Source organism: Lactuca serriola, chromosome 3 (assembly GCF_051521515.1).
Source record: "Lactuca serriola cultivar US96UC23 chromosome 3, Lser_US96UC23_V15, whole genome shotgun sequence".
NCBI lineage: Eukaryota > Viridiplantae > Streptophyta > Magnoliopsida > Asterales > Asteraceae > Lactuca > Lactuca serriola.
The window spans coordinates 180,996,973-181,018,299 of NC_136410.1; the positions used below are offsets into that span (position 1 = coordinate 180,996,973).

A 21,327-nucleotide genomic window follows, 5' to 3' on the forward strand; every position below is an offset into this window, starting at 1 on the left:
TGAATTTGCCTAAATAAGAAAATAACCACATTAAATTTTTTGAAGTCAAGTGAATATAACCTTTTCTATTTAGTTCACATCAAAACTATAAATGCAAGGGTTAAATATAAAAATGAGTAATATTTTCTTTTTTGCTTGATATATATTATAGATTTATATTTTTTTTATTATTATTTCCTATTATAACATTTTTATTTTTATTTAATTTATAATGTCATTCCAAGGCAAATCTACTCTTTTTGGTACATTTTGCTAGCTTTTTCAAAATATAACAACTTAATAAAAATAGTTATCACCACGTAAATTTAAAAATACAACACCTAAATAAAATAAAATAAAATATAGTTTTATTATGTAAATTGAAAAATACAACACCTCAATAAAATAAAATAGAATATAGTTTTATTATGTAAATTGAAAAATACAACACCTTAATAAAATAAAATAAAATATAGTTTTATTATAGAAATAACTAATAAAATTGTTTAATATACAGACCAAGAAAATATATCTTTATTTTCCTCCATTTAATCCTACACACAATACTTGAAATTGTTTGTCTAAACCACATATAAATACATTTTAACCTCATGATTGGTTTTTATCAAAATCGTTTTGATAGTTGTAAGCTAATTCACTCTAATAGAAGGATTTTTTTCCCCAATATCAATATTTAAATGTTTACTACGTCAATTTTATGCCAATTTTTTTCCTCTAAATTTATAACAATGTATTTACACTATCATTACTAAAACGTAAATGATGCATACATCATAACTAGATATATTCTTTATTTTTCAATTTAATAATAGTATAAAAATCTATTATCAAGCTCTGATAATATTGTTTTCTGTCGAATAAACAAAATTCATATCTTAGACTGTAATTTTTTATCGTACATTTCTTTGGTAATAACTATAGGGTATGGGAGTCTAAAAGAAAGAAAGAAAAAAAAAATGAAATTTCAAACTTTTAGAAGTTTTAACCATTTATAACCATAGTAAATGCATTTCATTCACTTTTTTCTTGTATATATACCATCACGAAATCTCCTTCATTCGAATCATCACCATCTTCACTCACTCAAGCTTTACTTTCAAAGCCATGGAGTCTCATTGCTTCCTTTTGGTCTTCTTTCTCTTGGTTGCAACTTCTGTAAGTTTGTTTTTCCCTCTTTAATCTTTTACATTTTGCACAATTCATTAAATGCTTAGCTTAATACTTTCATAATGTACAAGTTTCAATTGCATAACATACAAGGTTCAATGCATAACGTACAAGGTTAACTGTCAAGTTTTGTTGCATAATGTATAAGTTGATTTAAATCATCGCATATCATAAACGCTATTTTGTATAATGTACAAAAGTTTAAGTTGCTAAATTAAATGTTCGTATGGATATGAGAATGTTAAGTCACGTTTGGATATTTCATTCAATAACACTATTATAATGGACAATTTTCATGCACGATGTAGAATATTAAATGCACAATATCAAGTCACTTAAAAATGATGAATTGTCATAATTTGGGCACAATAGACAAAATGATAAATAAATTTTTACTATAATTTGTAGTTTCATACATTTGGCAAAACATATTGCATACTAGCATTATTATACTTAATATTAATTACATCATGTTTGCATAACTCCATATCCGATGCTTTTAGTATGCATGGATGTTTGTACGTTATCTACATTTATATCATGTTTGCATAATAACTTCATATACGATACATTATGAAAACATGTCTATTTAAATTAAAGGGACTACTTTTTTTCTTATAGGTTACAGATGTTGGTTTTGCTGCACCACTTTTCATACCACTTCCTTTGACGCCACCAACACCACCTGTCGGTTACCCACCACCCATCACCCCTTCACCCATCTTCGTTCCAGGTGTACCATGTTCCACCCCACCTCCGCCATCACCCACAGTTTCTCCGCCAGTTTATACACCTCCACCAGTTTCAAGCCCACCTGTACCTGCTCCAGCACCATCTATTTCACCCACCCCACCCCCATCGGTGGCAGTCTGCCCACCTACAGCAACACCACCTGCTAATCCACCGACACCCGTTCCAACTCCATCGATAATCTATCCGCCACACCCTCAGCCACCCATTGTCACTCCTACTCCGAGCAACCCGCCTAGTATTGCTCCAAGTATATGCAACAGCACAACTCCACCATTGCCAGCTCCAATTCTTCCATATCCACCAACCAATCCACCTTCTAACCCACCTGTTGTAACTCCACCACCTCCATTGACACCGATACTTCCACCTTCTCCATATTCACCCACCACCCCACCTCCTAACCCAACTCCTGGTGTAGCACCGCCACCTCCAATGACACCGGTAGTTCCACCATCTCCATATTCACCAATAACCCCACCTCCCAGCCCAACTCCTGGTGTACCACCACCACCTCCAGTGTCACCGATAGTTCCACCATCCCCTTATTCACCCATCACCCCACCTCCCAGCCCAACTCCTGGTGCAACACCACCGCCTCCAATGACACCGATCATTCCACCATCTCCTTATTCACCCATCACCCCACCTCCCAACCCAGTTCCCGGTGTAGCACCACCACCTCCAGGGACGCCGATAGTTCCACCGTCTCCTTATTCACCCATCACCCCACCTCCCAACCCAACTCCCGGTGTAGCACCACCACCTCCAAGGACACCGATAGTTCCACCGTCTCCTTATTCACCCATCACCCCACCTCCCAACCCAGCTCCTGGTGCACCACCACCTCCAGTGACACCTATAGTTCCACCATCTCCTTTTTCACCCATCATCCCACCTCCTAACCCATCTCCTTATGTAGCACCAACACCTCCAACGACACCGGTAGTTCCACCATCTCCTTATTCACCAATCACCCCACCGCCTAACCCAACTCCTCGTACAACACCACCACCTCCAGTGACACCAATAATTCCACCATCTCCTTATTCACCCATCACACCACCTCCTAACCCAGCTCCTGGTACAACACCACCACCTCCACTAACACCAACAGTTCCACCATCTCCATATACACCTAACCCTCCACCTTTTCCTACACCATCTCCTGGGACACCTAGAGTTCCACCACCTCCATATACACCCAACCCTCCATCTTCACCTTCACCAACTCCTCCTCCTGGTGTACCACCAAGTCCAATGACACCGACACCTGCACCACTTCCATATCCACCCAACACTCCACCTCCAACTATTCCACTAACACCACCTTGCATCACCACACCTCCACCACCTACTAATTCAACTCCATTATCTCCTAATTCACCCAAGACACCACCACCCTTTATCCCACTGCCAATCACTCCACCATCTCCAAATTCACCCAAGACGCCACCGCCACATTTCCCACCTACAATCATTACACCATCTCCCAGTCCATCCATCTTCCCTCCGTATATTCCCTCACCAAGTATTCCTCCGTATTACCCTATCGCGGCTAGCCCCCCACCACCTTGCACCAATGCTCCACCGTTGATCGGCAAGCCACCATTAAACTCGGAAGGTACGTACTAATATAATTAACGACTAAACATTTTCATTCAATCATGAGCTATAAAACATCTGTTTAATAATTTGTAATGATGGATCATATCTTGTAGAATGTTTTACATCATGTGAGTTAAGGTGCGAGTTAGACTTGAAGCAAGATAGATGCCATCGAAGTTGCATGGCGTGTTGCCATCGTTGCAATTGTGTTCCACCGGGACAATATGGAAACAAAGAGATGTGTGGTTCGTGCTACACTGATATGAAAACTCTTGCTGGAAGACCCATGTGTCCTTGAAGTTGAAGGCCTCCTACTTTATATAATTAGTTCCCCATTCACATGCATGAGGGAATCAATAAAGTTATGTTTGCTAATTATGGAAATTAAAAATAATCTGGTTTTGGATTTGTGATATCCACTTGCGGATCAATCAAAAGCATGGGCACTTATTTTGAATGAATGCATGCGTTATTATAACAATCTTTTATTTGGTTTGAACTCAAAAGCGTACAAAATCATAATATTAGAATCAACAGTGAATTTATATATCTATCTGATTATTAGCATGTCAAGTAACATTAATCAAGTTTGAAGTAAATGTATAACACGTAGACATTAGTTGTAACTCAAAAATTATGAGCTCATAATAAGCGTCGACTTGTGAACTACACAAAAGTAAAATAGTGTATGATGTGAAACATTTGCGTTCATGGGTTCACAAACCAAAGTTGTTTATATATATATATATATATATATATATATATATATATATATATATATATATAAACTTATACAAATAAAAAATAAAGAACAAATGAACTGTCACTCAAAATTTTCGGCATGAAATAGAAGGTCGTCTTTGTAATTTAGACACGAAGGGCAATGTTGTACTTTAGTTAAAACTTAAAAGTAATTAGTTAATAGTTTGTTAGAATCGTTTTATCAGTTAGTTTCATTTTAATATAAAAAGTAAGTTTCTTTGTCATTGATTCACTAATGAGAAACAGACACTTAAATCTTTCTCTTCATTTTTACTCTGAAACATCACATATTTATATAAGAAAATTTTGCTCAGATCACCAACTCGATCAAATGAAACAAAAATCCAAAGAGTAAAACGAAGAATCTAAACTTATCAAAGATAATACATAATCCTTGAATGAGAAACAAACTAAGTAAATTATGAGAGTTTATCTTCATAAATGAGACGTTAAGTAAATTATGAGAGTTTATCTTCATAAGTATTCCACTTTATTCATTTACTCCAACTATGCACAAACACACCATCTTTTATTCCTATATTTAGTTAATATATTTGTTAAAAGTGTGGAAGGTTTTATGCCAAAAAGTCCTATTATTTTGATTTTTTTTTTGATAAAGTCGAAAAAAAAAATCTAAATAGAAAAATCTTATTATTTTGAGAAAATCACATAATCTGTCGTTTTATTGTTCAAATATAAAAAATGATTTTTTTCGTTAATTTTGACAAAATGTTAAATAATCGAGACTTTTCTATTAAAAAAAACTTTTAGAATTTTATTAATTTTTCCCCAAAGTGATGCGCATAAAACCCAAAGTGTGAATGTGTTAAAAACCTTTGTATTTCGTATATTTTAAGGTTAAATCATGTCTTTACCAATGACAAAAGGATGTCATATAGTCGTCCCGTAGACTTTTATAATTTTCACATTTTTTACCTACGAAATATGGTGTCGTATCTATGAGGGTTTTTTTTTTTTTTTTTTTTTTTTTTTTTTTTTTTTTAATTTCATTTTAGAATAAGGTTATTTTTTTTAAAACCATACTAAAATTTAAAATAATCTAAACTTAAAAATTACAATTTAAAAATCCTACAAATTAAATAAAAACATGAAAGTTAAAATTACAATGAAAACCTAAAAATTAAAAATAAAACATGACATTAAAATCTAAAAACCTAGAAAAAAATAAAGCATCGAATTTTCAGTTGCGTTTTAGATTATATTTTTCCCGAATCGATGCTTTCATAATTTTTGTCTCTTCCTGATCTTTGGGGTCAAGATGTCTCACGTCTTGCATTAACAACATATACTCTGTGAGTCAGACAGTTTCAACCATATGCTTCTCTAAAGTTGAATTCAATTGGGTCATTTCTGTCATCATTTCTTCCGATCTGGCTGACCACTCAGTTCCGACCGAAGAATTTGAAGAAGTCGCTTTCCCTTTTCATTTTCCTTTTGCTCGAGCTTTTGTTTTGTCCCTTCCCATTGAACGAAGAGGCGGGCGTAATTCTTCAATGTCGTCGTCATCATCGTTAAGATTAACGCCTACGTGATCATCCGATGAGACTTGTTGCGAGCTCGAATATGAAGATGTCCGGCTTCTTTTTGGCAGATTTGCAATTTCTTAATGTGTTGCAAGTTCCTTCCACCTAACGCTTCTCCTGACAACTTCTCACACATAAATAAACTTAAAAGACTTTTGCATATCATCTTGGAACGCAGCGTGTGTTTTTTTCAACAAACTTGCTTCACTTTCTCCGCTAGCTCATTGCTTCTCAAAGTTTGTGTAAATTCTATTCCAATGTGTGACGACTTTGTTTATACGATTCTATTTAGAGAACATTGGTCAGAGGTCCGATAGTATGGACTTCGACCCATTCCCCTACAAAAGCGCTCCATGGTACGTAACCAAAACCGATCACGATTTTGACCCTTTCCTATGCCACCATCTTCAGATATGTCGACCCATGCCCTTGCTAACTCATCTTCATCTTTTTGTGTTCATCTTCTCGGATCAGCCTTCCCCTTCTTTTGTTGTTGAGGTTGTTGTTGGTGTTCTTCGTGTTTGGTTGAAGGTGTGAATGGCGGTTGGGATGAAACTTAGGGTTGAGAGGGTTGGGTTTGAGGTTGAGATTGGAAATGGAATTGATGGGGCATTTGGAATTGTGAATAATAGTTAGGAACACCATTAATTTGTGGCCGGTAAGGTGGTGGTGATGACGGATCGTAGCCGAAAAATGCGTAGGCGTTAATATTTTGGTTGGAAAAGTTTGGGTTGTTGGAAGAAGACATTTTGAAATAAAGAATTGTGTATATTTAGAGTGTATTGTGTGGTAAATTTTTTAATATGTGAGATGTATATATATGTTGATTAAACAAGAAAAAAAATTAAATATGTCAAAATTAGCCGTTGCCAACCGTTGACAACGTTCACAAGCTCAAATCACCACAAAATTCAAATTCTTCCCATCAGTAAACGTCCATCAGCGTGCCCTTCATGGCGCAGTGTTCACCGGCGGTGAAAGAGCGCCATGGACACCACCGGTAAACCTTTATGACAAACAGAAAAACTATTCTAGAAAGGAATATATTTTTCATGAAATGCATGAGTTACAACTTTATTTAAATTTTAAATGCTAAAAACCTTTTACGTAACATTTAGATGATATTGTTGTTTTTAAGGGATTTCGAATTTATCAAAAAAAAATTGCATTTTTTGATGTGTTTGATTGATTGGTAGGATTAGACATTTAAAAAAGTATTCATTTTTTGTGATGAGTATGTTTGAAAACTTGGAAATTATTGGTCAAAGTAAATTTGGGCATATGACTGTTGATAAACCAATTACCCACCTACCTACCTTCATAGAATCCAAATGGACAGTGAAGATGATGTTCTGATCTTATCTAGATAGCCTGAGGCTGAGCATTCATCCATGTCTTCTCCTTCAAAACCTTATCCCTCCGATTTCTAAACAAAACCCTACTCACACTTTCCTCTTTTGCTTAAAAAATGGCAGCGATTTTCTCTTGCCACTCCTGTTCTTCTCTCTTCACCAATTCCAAATCGTCTCTCTTCAACAACCATAAACATTCCATTAACTACATTCGTCTATCACATTCTCCCAACAATGCTTTGGTTCGTCGATTCCGACCTATTTGTTCTTCGCAAAACCCTAATCGACTTCAATCTAGCGACAAACAGGTGCGTATCGGTTTTTACCTTTTTGTTTCTTCTAATCTCTACACCTTGATTCTCAATTACTCCATAGAGAACACGAATAAATTGCATTTGGATTTTGAATGTTAATGGAGCTTTCGTCTTTTCTCGTATGGCAGATAGATAGGTTTTCCAAGGTAAAAGAATGCGTGTTATCTGTAGCTTTGACAATTGGATTGATAACTGGAGTGCCATCGTTGAGCTACGCTAGTAACGCCGGTGCTGTTACTCCGGCGTTGCCGGATGTAGCGGTGTTGATATCCGGACCTCCGATCAAGGATCCCGGAGCTTTACTGAGATACGCTTTGCCGATTGATAATAAAGCTATCAGGGAGGTTCAGAAGCCTCTGGAAGACATTACTGATAGTCTTAAGGTTTCTGGAGTGAAGGCGCTTGATTCAGTCGAAAGAGTGAGCATTTAATTTGTTTATATTGTTTTACCACATCCAAAGAAGAATTTTTTTGGAATGATTATCAGAAGATTATGAAATTTTGTTTTGTTGTGAATTGTAGAATTTGAAGCAAGCTTCGAGGGCTCTAAAACAGGGGAAGAGCATGATTATAGAAGGTTTAGCTGAATCAAAAAAAGACCATGGAATTGAATTGATTGGAAAGCTAGAAGTTGGAATGGAAGAGCTTCAAAAAATCACAGAAGATAGAAAACGAGATGCTGTAATACCTAAACAGAAAGAGCTTTTGCAGTATGTTGGAGGGTGAGTATCACTTTTACTTTTATTATTATTCTTTTTTTTTAATACTAATTAAGACAATGAGGCAATGACTATGCAATGCATCATACATAATCATTGCATAAAATGTTGTCAAGATAAATGATGTCTAAAAATACATGAGAAAATTACTCGGACAATGGAAGATAGTGTTGAATGTATAATGTTGTATATATAAAGACCGTTTCTTTTTAAGACCGAATAAACTGTCTGAATGTGAGTAAATGTCCTTTTTAGTATTTTACTCATATAAACTAGATTCCAATGTTAAATGACATAAATGGACATTTAGATATATAATTAAAAGATAAAAAAGAATAGACATAATAATTAAGGCATATTTGGAATATTTTTGAAAAAACTCCATAAGCTTACAAAAGCTATCTCAAAGTAGCTTATCAAAAGGTAGTTTATAAGCTTAGGCCTGACAAAAAAGTACAATTTTTGTTTCATTAACATCAGTCTCAGTCCAATGCACATGAAAAGCAGTAGTAGTACTACCTAACAAACATAGAAAAAAACGCGGTCTGAAAATAGTGTTTTTTTTTTTTTTTTTTTTTTTTTTTCTCATTTATACCCTTGTTTATTGACTGCAGGGGCATTATTGGGTTTCTGCAGTGTTGAAGAGGACATGGTGAGCGCGTTCCCGTATGAGATCCCAGAAGAGTATCAAAACATGCCACTTTTGAAAGGAAGAGCAACCGTTGACATGAAAGTCAAAGTCAAAGACAACCCTAACCTCGAAGAATGTGTATTCAGAATTGTTCTTGATGGCTATAATGCGCCTGTGACAGCTGGCAATTTTGTAGATTTGGTGGAAAGACACTTCTATGATGGCATGGAAATCCAACGAGGCATATGATTTTCTTTTTTTAATCATCTCTCACTCGATCTAAATATCTCTAATAAAACATTTTCTTTTTGTACCTTTTTTTTAATTATTTTAAAATTTTATTATTTTAGCGGATGGATTTGTTGTTCAAACTGGAGATCCGGAAGGTCCTGCCGAGGGTTTTATTGATCCGAGTACTGAGAAAACAAGGACAATTCCTTTGGAAATTATGGTGGAAGGTGAAAAAGCTCCTGTTTATGGAGCAACATTGGAAGTACGTTTTATTTATTTATTTATTTATTCTTACATTTAAGATTCAAAAGCTTTAAGCTTATATTTGGCGTAGCTAGCTATTAGCTAAAAATCTAGCTGTTATATAAAAAACTGATAGCTGAAAAGCTAGTCGATAAAATCTAATGTTTGGTAAAACTAGCTGAAAGATATTTAGGTTGTGTTTGGCAGATCACAGCTAGCTGATAAAACTAACTTACTTTTCTAGCTTTTTTAAGTTGTCGTGTTTGGCAAGCCAAAAAGTAGCTTAAAAAATAGTTTATAAGATAGCTTTTTAAAAAGCTACTTAGACTAGCTTTTTAGGAGTTTTTTTAAAAATTTTCAAATATACCCCTTGATTTACTATAAAAATACAGTATTTTAAATGTCCTTTTATGTCATTTCATATTTTTCAGTTAGCTTTTCAGCTAGTTTTACTGAACTTTATTTTTAATAGTTAGCTTTTCACCTATTAACCGGCTTTTGATTTAACAACTAGCTTTTTAGCTATCAGCTAGTACGCCAAACATAGCCTAAATGACATAAAAGGCCATTTAGAAGAATATGTTTTCTATAACTAATTAAGAGGTTTATTTGGAAAATTATAAAAAAGCTCTTGAAAAGCTAGTCTAAGTAGTTTTTTAAAAAGCTAGCTTATAAGCACTTTTTGGCATGCCAAAACATGACAACTTAAAAAAACTTGAAAAATAAGCTAGTTGTTTCATGCCAAACACAACCTGAGTTTAACTGATATCATCTGCATATCATGAAGGACATTGGTCTCTACAAAGCTCAAACAAAGCTACCCTTCAATGCATTTGGAACCATGGCAATGGCTAGAGAGGTAAGTTATTATCATTACAATTATTATTCTAATAATAATAAATAAATAAATAATAAGTTTGGTTTGGTTTTTTTTTTTTTTTGTTACAGGAATTTGAAAACAACTCGGGGTCAAGCCAAGTGTTTTGGCTATTGAAAGAGAGTGAATTGACACCAAGTAATGCGAATATATTGGATGGAAGATATGCAGTGTTTGGATATGTGACAGAAAATGAGGATTTTTTGGCCGATTTAAAAGTGGGAGATGTGATAGAATCAGTTCAAGTGGTTGCAGGATTGGATAATCTTGTTAATCCGAGTTACAAGATTGTTGGCTAATTTATTAATTTTTCTTTATTTTATGAGGATTGGTTTGGGAAGTATGAGTGTAATGGATTACATTTCATTATGAGGGAATTGTTGTAAGGTGTAACAATACTTATATTTATTTATGTTGTTTTCATAAGTTATGTAATGAAATTCTTGTACAAGTTTTTGGAATAAAATTTGGTTGTAATAATGGTTGAGATGATTTAAGTGTTTTTTGTGACAACTTTCTTAAAATGTAGCTATGAAAAATGGAATACCATTTTAAGTAAATGCAAATATTACTATCATCTTTGAAGCTAGTCAAATTACGAACATGACCATTTTAAGAAAATGCAAATATTAATATCATCTTTGAAACTAGTTAAATTAAGAACATGTTTTTTGTGAGAGAAAAGCAAAACCATGTTTGATATGTTTTTGTTGACAAAAAGTACTACAAAGCTTGAAAGTTTTGAACAATTTTCGAATATGTTGAGTAGTTTCAAGCTTGTTCATTTGTATATATAGTTTTTGTTTTCAACTTGTTCTTTCTGTTAGATCTCTGCTGAAAGGATACAAAAAGAAAGAAGTCTAAAGAGAAAAAAGAATGGAGGAGAGAATGAAAATGGATGATGGAAGAAGAGATAATGATAATGAATACTGATCATGTGTATAAAGACAGAAACATAAGTGATTAAACGTGTAAAAAAACATAAATGACTAAATATATACAAAAATAAATATAATTGATCATATGTGTACATATTAATTGTTGCAAGAAAACTTACTAGAATACCATAAAACTAAATAACTATTGATAACTTATATTAGTTAGTATTTTGATTCAGATTATCACTTTACATACATCTAAAACTCACCCCAAAAATCAAATGTACCAGTTTCAAACTCAAAAAGTGTAAAAAGCTAAAAACTTAGGATGTTTAGAGCGTCACAGGGTATGAAATACAAAAGACAAGAAAGTGGGGGGAGCAAAATGTTTGAATGAAAAGTAGAGGGGGTTAAATGTAGAAAACTTAAAAGACAAATGCAGAGGATAAAACCGCCCAACCACTGATATCCAACGGATGAGGCAAAATATCAAAAGGAAATATTCAAACTCCGACACACTCCACCGTCAGACATGGTGGTTATCACCTCCATCACCACCACAACCAACACCAGTCTCACACATATCTACACCCTAACCTGCAACCCTTCAACAACCTCTCTTCGTTACTTCCGCCACCTCCCCAAAACAACGAACTCCACCATTTCCAGATCATCCAATGGAGTCGTGGTTATTAAGTCTTACATGGAAGACTCCAACACCATCTCCGGCTTCGCCAACAAAGTCATCGGCGCCTTGCCTGTAATCGGCCTCGTCGCCAGAATTCTAACTGACACCGGTGGCGTCGGCGGCGATTTCATTGATTTCGCTGAGTTTCGGAGAAGAGTCGGGAGGAATGCTTCCGTGAATGATTCTAGAGCTTTCATCGATTTCCAGGATCGAAGAGGAAAGGTACCTACTTCTCCATCACTCCATTCCTAATCCATCGCGAACAAATAATTCAAAATTCATCGTAATCTAGGGTTTCTCGAACTTACGATTTTGTTTCTGATTTAATCGCGAAATAGGCAGGGGATCCTCTATACGTGTTGATGTGCTGTTGGCTAGCTGCATTAGGAGCAGGATTGCTAAAATCTGAAGAAATTCTCGAAGGAGTTACGAGACTTCGGATCTCGAACGACATTGAATTCGAAGAAGAAACTTTCATCGCGATGATGAATGAAGCAAGAGAGGTTCGTTTAATCGTTTATGATTTTCGAAAACTTATGAACATCAAATTAAACGTTTCATGAATCGTAAATTGTGATATAACTGTTGAAATACAGAGAAGATTGAAGTCAAAAGTACCTGCACCGACGATTCCAATGGAGGCGAGAGCTGAGAAGGCGTTGGATGCGATATACGTGTGTTGTTTTGGAAGAGATGTGATTGATGAAGAAGATGAGAGGCAATTGCGTATAATGTTGAAAGTCGTTTTTCCTTCTGTTGGACAAAATGAGATCGATAGGATTGTGAAGGCGAAGGCTAAAAAAGTAGCGGAAGGAGGGGAAGAAGACAGGTTCCCGGAGCCGAAGCCGTTGTCTAAAGAAGCTGTGCAGCTGCAAATGAAAGATCTCCAGTTTCTCCAACAAAATAACGATAGTTAAATTTGTAGTTTCGTTTACGTTATGGCACAGATCTGAGTTATATATATGAGTAATTATTTTTGTGACTTGATACGGAAAGAAAGGGTAAAATCTGGATAATTTAGTGTAAATTTTGGGGAAATCTTCATAAACTTCCAATATTGTAGAATTTTTTTTAACAGAAAAACCAGGATATAGGATAAATTGAACATGTGGGCCCATTTCTTCCGGTGACCCTAAGCAACACTTGGTGATGTGGCATCAAGTGGCTTTTGTGGAATCAACTCAAAGTCGTCTCTTATTTCATCCTTACTCATTTTCTCATTTTCTCATTTCACCGTTCTCAATAAATTAGGGTTTTATCCTTCTTGAAGACCTACATATTGGTGAAAATGGAAGAGATCCATGATTTGGATACCATTGATGTGGAGTTTGATGAGTATTTTAAAAGGAAACCAATTTCTTGATGTGAATACAAGTTTCTCAATATTCTTTGTGAAGAAGATGATGATGCAAATGATGGTGTTGAACCTCAAAACAATGAAAAAGAATCGGACAAAGACTATGTGGAAGGTAGTGACGATGAAGATAGTGAATATGATTTCGAGTGTTCCACCCACAACCTAAAGGCAAAATGGAACTTAATGAAACCAATGTGTTGTGAAATGTATGAACCCTCACATGAATTGAATTTGTGTTTAACCAACTATGCCATTAATAAGGGTTATCAAATTCGTTTTCAATAAGTATGATAATGTTAGACTAATGGTAATATGTGGCAGTGATGCAAATAAGTGCCCATTCATAATTAGGACTTCTTGGATGAGTACCGAAAGGTCATTCCAAGTAAAAAAGATTGTAGACCTACATACACGTGTTAGGAATTTTAACAATTCAAAGTTTATGAATCCTACATGGTTAGCAAGACAATTTGGGAAAGAGTTAATGGACACAAAATACTACACCCTAATCACAAAACAACATTCGATACATTCGTACTAGCCTAACAATCCTTAGTCATAATCGAAACAAACATAGCCAAAACACATTAAAATTACTTTCAATCCATATTGTGCCTATCCTACCAATCCTTCAACATAACAAACAATAACACAAAAGAAACAAAAAAATAAAATAAAAAATAAAACACTACTTAAGCATTCGAAGAAAGTCGGTCTTACTCAACAAACACATTTCTTAGCTTAGTAAGGTTTCCATCTTCCACCTTGATTTCCATGTTGAATGCCCACTTCTTCCACCTGTTGTTGTTGTAAATGTTGTTGTCCACAAAGTCTCTAAATATTCTAGGGTTCCCCATTGGTTGTTGTTGCAGAAACTCTCCAAATATTACATGGTTCTCCAAATTGACATTGTTGTGAAATTCTAGTAACAAGTTTGCATACTACTGGTTTTGTTAGGGAGGATCGATCCAAAGAAAGTACTTGCAGTCTTTGAGTTCATCTTGGTAATTCGGGCAGCCTATGAACCTTCTTCATGAGTTGAAGGGAGTCCATGAAGTCCATCTTCCAACAACACAACAATAGCACCTGCTTTTCAAACGATTTGGCCTTTGGCTTGCAACAGAACATAAAGACGAAATTGATCCTCCTGGTGCTGGTGCGATTTTAGGGCGAGAATGAGGGTTAATAGCCATTAAATACAATCTCAATAACCCTTATTTATTGACTCATCAACCATCTCATCAAGTCATGGCCACATTAGCAAGGGTTATCGTTTAAATGGGGTCACGCGAAGAAAGTGTTGACATGTTCAATCTATCTAGTATCCTAGGCTTTTATGTTTAATTTTTTTTGGAGTAAAACGTAAATTTTTTCAAAATATTGGGATTTTTCTGGTGATTTCCTTAAAAAAGTTTCATTATAATAGTTTTGATTTTTACATTTAAAAAGTATATATTTTATGTATTTTGTTTGATTTATATATATTTTCACTAATACTTTTACATATTTTAAGCTTTTACTATTATATATATATATATATATATATATATATATATATATATATATATATATATATACACACACACACACATATGCAACGAAGTTTTTTAAAGGTTTTTTCAAATAAAAAGCTTTTTGAAAATAAAAAAAATAACCATTGAAGATTTTAAACCAAACATTTTTCAAATGCTTTGTTAATAAGCATGAAGAAAAAAGTAATACGAATAAGCAAATTTGAAAATTTTGGTTATTCATTGCGAGTCTTATAAGTTTTCAATTAGTTGTAAATACAGGTCACATTAATAAAAAAAATCTTTTATAATAGAGAAATAAGACTTTTCATAAAACTCTACCAAAAAAATGAAAAGCTCTCGATACTCTTAAATAGATAAACAAATTTGAAATATAAACATTAAATCAATATATCATAAATAAATGTAATTTACTTTATAATAACAAATGCAATAGCTAAATTTGTTGATTTGTCGTAAAAAACGTATTTCTAGCCACAAGACGTGCCTAGTGGAGCTCTATTTGAGAATTACATCTTCTAGGAAGACTTTGTTTTACGACGTGCAATATTATTGTGAGATACTCTAGGGTAGGCTGAGGTTACGAGTTGTATATTTACCTTTAAATGGCAGGAAAAAACCTTCGTTGTGATCTTGTGGTGACTATTTTTGGTTGTCCACATGTCGTGCAATTTATTGTGCCTTCAAACTTCATTGTAACAGGTTGGACTGTTCAGTTGTCTCCTTATAAATTAAATATGTTAAATATTGTTTGTGGTATGTATATAAGATACACGTGGTCTATCAAGTGTAGATATAATTGTTGTAGATATAAATGGTGGAACTTTGATAGTGATTAAGACAAGTTTACAATATCATTAAATTAGTGACTTCAATACCGAGCCAGACGGATTAAAAGTTCAAAAGATGGGTTGTTCGTTTATAGAAGCAACTTATTTACTTTAATCATAGTGTTTGTTTTTATATCACTTTCATTGTATGTTTCTTGTTTATTCTAGAAACTATTTTATATCTACTATGATCCAATAGAATGACATATCAATGAATCAACTGTATGATACGTGTCTGATTCAAAGGGGGATTCAACATCTCTGGTACTTTCCATCCAATAACCTCATCCCATTTCCACACAGCAAGCGCATGAGCACATTTGTTCCGTTTTCAAGATCTCTTAGCTTCAAAAAGTAATCAAATAAGAAACAACCGAAATTATAACAATATGTATAACTTATACGACTTACCAATATAGTTCCCTTTCCAAGTCCGACTGGTACGATTTGAAATGCTGTCCACATGTTATTATTTCTAGACTAACATCATCTTTGTTAACGATGTTCCTGCATAATTGGTATGTATTTCATGTAAACAAAACAATCACTTACTAAACGTTAACTAAAATTATTACCTTTTCAAATTCATGAATAACTTCTGCTCATCAATGTATTTCAAAATCTCCTACAATATCGTTAATACAAGAACATAGATAAGTAAGACAAATGTATTAACATTAGAACAAATGTGGTCGTAAGGTGGGTGGGAGGTTGTTTCTCTCGCCTCCTTTTGACATCCTCTTTCCCTCTCACATCTCACAACCTCTCGTAATCCTTCATCGTAACTCCTTGATCTCAACAGCCATGAGTTTAATTTTGGTTTTTGGTGGGTGAAATCTCGACTCAAGGAGGTTTGCATCCATGGTTAGTGGTGGTGGTGGTGGCTGGAGGCATTTTTTCCAATGACTGAACACAAGAGGGGGATGATGTGTGGGTAGTCTAGGTTTTTCAATTAATGGGACCCACATATTTATGCAAATTATACTTTTTATAGTATATTTAATGATATTTTAAAAACCCTAAAAGAAAAAGTAATGGCAAATCAATATTTTTATATTGACTAGAGAGCAATCACACAACAAAAACATACCTTGGGGACTTTATAAGTTAATAAAAAAAGAGTTAAGGAGGAAGCTCGCAAATTACCCAAACGAGATGGACCATTCTTGTAATTTACTCTTTCATTTACGAGCAAGTGAGCAACGAAAACCCTCTTCCCGCGTACGACTCACAGGAAAGGCACATCACCCAATCCTCACATTATCTTCTACCGATTTCTTTCCCAAATTTCAAATTGGATTCAAGAGATTCTTCGTAATTGTCTCCTTGATTTACGCAACTAATTACTTAATTGTATCAATTTGTGTATTGAAAATCAATCTTCGATGCTATATGAAGCTTGCTACTTTGCTGGATTACGAAACCTGATCCTGCAGTGCTCAATCCAATTTTATCGATAAATAATATTGTTTTCTCTTCTACTTAGCAAGCAGAGTAAAGATTGAGGAGACAATGAGGAAGACGACGTTCAAGGGAGCGAATGTGTTCATGTCTAGGGATTTAGTGTCGCCTGAGATATTCGATTCTCTTCACGACGTTTTGAACGAAAATGGAGCTGAGATCTTCCTGTATTGTGATCCTTCCCGAAATGGACCTGATGATTACCACATTATCTCCTCTCGAGATCATGTATATTATGCATGTTGTATAAGTATCGGTAGACATTAACTCTGTATTTGTAAAAATCTGAAGTTTACCAATTGTTTCCTATAATTTTTGCAGGAAAAGTTCAATGATCTGCTTCAGAAAGGTTGTAATTTGCTTGGTATGGCTGTTAATTTTATTCGAAGAATTAACAATAATTCATTATTTCACCTGTATTTTAAATTACATGAGAATATTAACTTCAACTTATTAGTACAATACCTTTTAAAGAGTCCATTATGGTATTTGAAACTTAAAAGTATTACTATTATTTTTCTTTTTTCAGGTCCTAAATGTGTTTTTTCGTGTGCAAAAGAACATAGAACCTTGCCAAAACAAGGATTCACATGTTGTCTTCCTATGGATGGAGTCAAGATACTGGCATCTGGCTTTCAAATGGAGCAAAAGGTTCTATTCATGTTGTTATTACTAACTTTACAAGTATTGTTGATGTTTCATCAGTGTATATATAGTTTCTTGACTCATCTTATCTTAAAATTTTATATGTAAATATACCTTTTAAAAAAAATTCTATTCTTACCTAGCTAACTAAATAATTTTTTTTTTCTAAAATGTCTTGTAGGATGAGATTAACAAGTTAGCGACTTCTATGGGAGGTTCGTTACAAACTAAAGCATCATCAGACATTACCTTTGCCATTGTGAAGAACGTATTAGCTGCAAAATATAAAGTATTTATTTTCTATTTTGTTACTTTCATCACGCTTTTATCAATACTCTTATATTTGAAGCTTGTTGAGTTATCATCCACTTTGGTTTTCTTTACGTGTTTTGTAGTGGGCTTTGAACAATTTGAAGAAACCAATTGTCTCCGAGAAATGGCTACATCAATGCTGGAAAGAACATCGTGTTGTTTCTTGGGACCCATATAGAGTTCTTCCATTTTATGGGTTGACAATTAGCATCACCCAAGTGCCTTTTGGTTGACAATCTTTATGTTAACTTAACTGTGAATTTATTTACATTTTTTTGCTCCTCATATTTGTGGATAACATGTTTGTTTCTCATAGATGAGCGTAAGGAGATAGAAAAGCTTATACTAGATAACGGGGGAAAATATTATGCTCGACTCTCAAAAACGACAACTCATTTAGTTTGTGATATATCCTTAACTATAATCATTTTGTGAATCATGTTTAATTATATTTTAAGTGGATTGCATCTTGTAGATTGTCTTGAAAGTTAATGTCTCCTTAGTATTTGACACGTTAAAACTTGCTGTTAAGCTGGTTTATTTTTTGAGTTTTTTAAATTGTCGTTTTTAGCAAATAAAATAAGTTAACGTTTTAAAAAGCTACTTAGACTAGTTTTTTAGTAGTTTTTTTTTTATTTTATAATTAATTATAGAAACACATTAATTTAAACGTTATTTTATGTCATTTTATATATTTTAGCTAGTTTTTTAGATTTTATCAAACGTTATTTTTTATCTGCTAGCTTTTCAATTATCAGCTAACTTTTTATTTAACAAGTAGTTTTTAACTAATTCCACACATATATTTCCACACTTATAGCCTTAACCTTTAATCCACGCTTCTAAAGGTGACAAATACAATGCTGCGAAAAGATGGGGTCACATTCCCATTGTTTCTAGAACATGGTTCAACCACTCTATTGTTAGAAGAGGTAATTAATACTCCCAACAGCTCTCAAAAAAATTGATGAATATTGTATTTTTTTTTTCTAGAATGTAAGGATAATAAACAGACCTTATGTATATATTTTTATTCACTTTGTTTTTTACTTAGAATTATCTTTTGTGATGACTGATGAATAGCATGTTTGGATGAGAAGTCATCCTGTCGAGAGAAGCCATGTCACATCGATGAATAGTAAAAACACTTCTTTAAAGAAGCAAGGTAGACGAGAGAAGGTTATTAGAAACTCACAGGGTGCTCCAATTTTCATGACCCATCAAGATATGTCATGTGATGAGGTGGCAAATGTTGACGTGGAAGCAAATCTCCCGCAAAGTATGGCTGATAATTTCTCAGATATTCTTCGTATAAATAGTGAGGAGAAGACAAATCCTACCCTACAACCTACAAGTTCTATGGAAATTGATGTTTGATTGGGCTAATAGCTGGAAAACCTGTAATCTCTCGCTGTCATACATTTGACATCAACTTAATTGAAGATTTTGGTGAAGCTCTTAAAGCATCGAGGAAATTAAGAAGATTCAAGATTTTTGCATACAAACTCATAAAATGTGTTCATCTTAAGTTTGCCATTATATGTTATTGTGTCTTACTCATAAACTATGTTGATCTTAAGTTTGCATTTATATGTTATTGTGTCTAACGTTTATTTCCCCTTGGGTTTTTCCCCCCTTTCATAATGAAAACTATTTGTCCTGCCAAACATATTTGTAGATTGTGATTTTGATTTAAAGTTTACATTACGTATGCCATTCATTATAGAAGATTATGTTAAGTTATATATATATATATATATATATATATATATATATATATATATATATATATATATATATATATATATATATATATATATATATATATATATATATATATATATATATATATAGTAAACAATATTTTTCTTATATTGAATATAGTTCTAAAAAGGTTTACAAAGTCATTTCACATTAATTTATGCTAAAAAGTAATTTCACCATTTATTGACTCATTTGTTATATTAAAGTAACAAAATAAAAAGATTTATTAAGATACAAGTAAATCAATATTTATTATCAAAAGATCATTCATTATAATAAGTAAATAATACATATTAATTCAAATACAAAACATCTATCGCTTATGCTTATCTACATATGGTTGTTGATGTTTCCTTTGATTCCCGCACCAATGTATTGTCACTTTTATTCTTTGTATCAAACAACTCCATCGTCATATTCTGGATTTCACCAGAAGGACCTCACTTCAATGCCTCCAAAATGTTTCTCCCTTATTTTTTTTATTTGAAACAATGGATAACTTAACCTCTTCAAGTTGTGATGTATTGACCATTCATGTGTTATGTGTATATATTTACCAGCTTGATGAATGAGGGTGACTCCATATAAAACCTAAGTTATGTAACTGCAAAATTATTGGTGAATGTGGGCGACCCTATCACCCTATATAAAACCTAAATTATGTAACAACAAAAGGTATGAACATGTATATCTATAATAATAATAATAATAATAATAATAATAATAATAAAAACATTTATTACTAAAACATATGGATTGGTATTCCTACAAATTATCCCAACGGGGATACTTGAGTATATACAACTCTTTGACTACAAATTTAACTAGAAATATATATACCATTATTTAAAAGAATTTCATTTAATAAAAGTAACAATATTTGATAAATTGTATACCCCAATGATGTCATATCCATGATACATCTTGTGCATCAAGTTGTATTAATTTTTACCGTTTAATTTACACAATCCATTTGTAACGTCCTAAAAATCAGTTAAAAATTTTAGTTTTTCAAAATCAATCCAACGAACACAATTGTTTACAAAACATTGTTCTCAAAAGTGTTAATTACAAATCAGAGTGTCCCAAAATCCGAAATCATAAAAATCGGAAGGATGTGTACAATCACGTCTTTGCTTTCCTCCGATCATTTGAAGTGTCAGAAACATAAAACTGAAAACCGTAAGTCGAAGCTTAGTGATTTCTCCCAAAGTACCACCACATAACATATAACAACATGCATACTGGATCCACAGCTAACAGACTAGATTACCTCTGAGTCCACAACATGAGTTTGGCTTGCCTTTCGGCCCATAGCTCGTGTATGGCTTACTCCTGAGCCCACAAAATAAGTCTGGCTTGCTTCTCGGGCCCACAACTTATGTCTGGCTTTCTCCCAGGAATGTTGGATTCCACACAAAGCAGCATCGCCTCAACCCAACTATACTATGTCAATATATACACAATAAATAACATATATCCAATATACAGATAATCATATAGCCAGTCAACAAACTAATAGGCAGATCTATAGATCATTATTGCATAACAACATCCTATATATAACGACTTAGTTCTAATAGATCAATACAAGATAGCAACATTCTCTAAACTAGGATACATAACCCAGTGGGTCGGTATTGGTGCCTTCGATCCATAAAT

The 21,327-nt window shown here is 33.6% G+C and overlaps 4 protein-coding genes across 5 annotated transcripts; all 4 read left to right on the top strand.

The window, feature by feature from the left end:
- Positions 1 to 1,028: 1,028 nt before the first annotated feature.
- On the top strand, positions 1,029 to 4,014 carry LOC145093419 (uncharacterized). The gene is made up of 3 exons (XM_079031545.1): positions 1,029 to 1,155; positions 1,789 to 3,541; positions 3,639 to 4,014. Exons 1-3 carry the CDS (start codon positions 1,105 to 1,107, stop codon positions 3,821 to 3,823), a joined length of 1,989 nt encoding a protein of 662 aa, XP_078887671.1. The 5' UTR covers positions 1,029 to 1,104; the 3' UTR covers positions 3,824 to 4,014.
- Positions 4,015 to 7,198: 3,184 nt separating this feature from the next.
- CYP38 (cyclophilin 38) lies at positions 7,199 to 10,678 on the top strand. Its single transcript, XM_079031546.1, has 7 exons — positions 7,199 to 7,491; positions 7,626 to 7,916; positions 8,020 to 8,219; positions 8,853 to 9,088; positions 9,198 to 9,340; positions 10,109 to 10,180; positions 10,270 to 10,678. Exons 1-7 carry the CDS (start codon positions 7,300 to 7,302, stop codon positions 10,495 to 10,497), a joined length of 1,362 nt encoding a protein of 453 aa, XP_078887672.1. The 5' UTR covers positions 7,199 to 7,299; the 3' UTR covers positions 10,498 to 10,678.
- Positions 10,679 to 11,529: 851 nt separating this feature from the next.
- PDE329 (calcium homeostasis regulator) lies at positions 11,530 to 12,746 on the top strand. The gene is made up of 3 exons (XM_079031547.1): positions 11,530 to 11,986; positions 12,103 to 12,267; positions 12,361 to 12,746. Exons 1-3 carry the CDS (start codon positions 11,609 to 11,611, stop codon positions 12,679 to 12,681), a joined length of 864 nt encoding a protein of 287 aa, XP_078887673.1. The 5' UTR covers positions 11,530 to 11,608; the 3' UTR covers positions 12,682 to 12,746.
- A 3,969-nt stretch (positions 12,747 to 16,715) lies between these two features.
- Positions 16,716 to 19,559, top strand: LOC145094758 (uncharacterized). Of its 2 annotated transcripts, XM_079032814.1 has the most exons (7): positions 16,716 to 17,172; positions 17,266 to 17,308; positions 17,474 to 17,595; positions 17,771 to 17,878; positions 17,985 to 18,129; positions 18,218 to 18,833; positions 18,985 to 19,559. In XM_079032814.1, the coding sequence occupies exons 1-6, from the start codon at positions 16,996 to 16,998 to the stop codon at positions 18,334 to 18,336; spliced, it is 714 nt and encodes a 237-aa protein (XP_078888940.1). In that variant the 5' UTR covers positions 16,716 to 16,995; the 3' UTR covers positions 18,337 to 18,833; positions 18,985 to 19,559. The 2 variants fall into 2 exon arrangements, with proteins under 2 accessions (XP_078888940.1, XP_078888941.1); XM_079032815.1 differs by lacking the exons at positions 18,218 to 18,833; positions 18,985 to 19,559 and having other exon boundaries at positions 17,985 to 18,183.
- Positions 19,560 to 21,327: the final 1,768 nt, after the last annotated feature.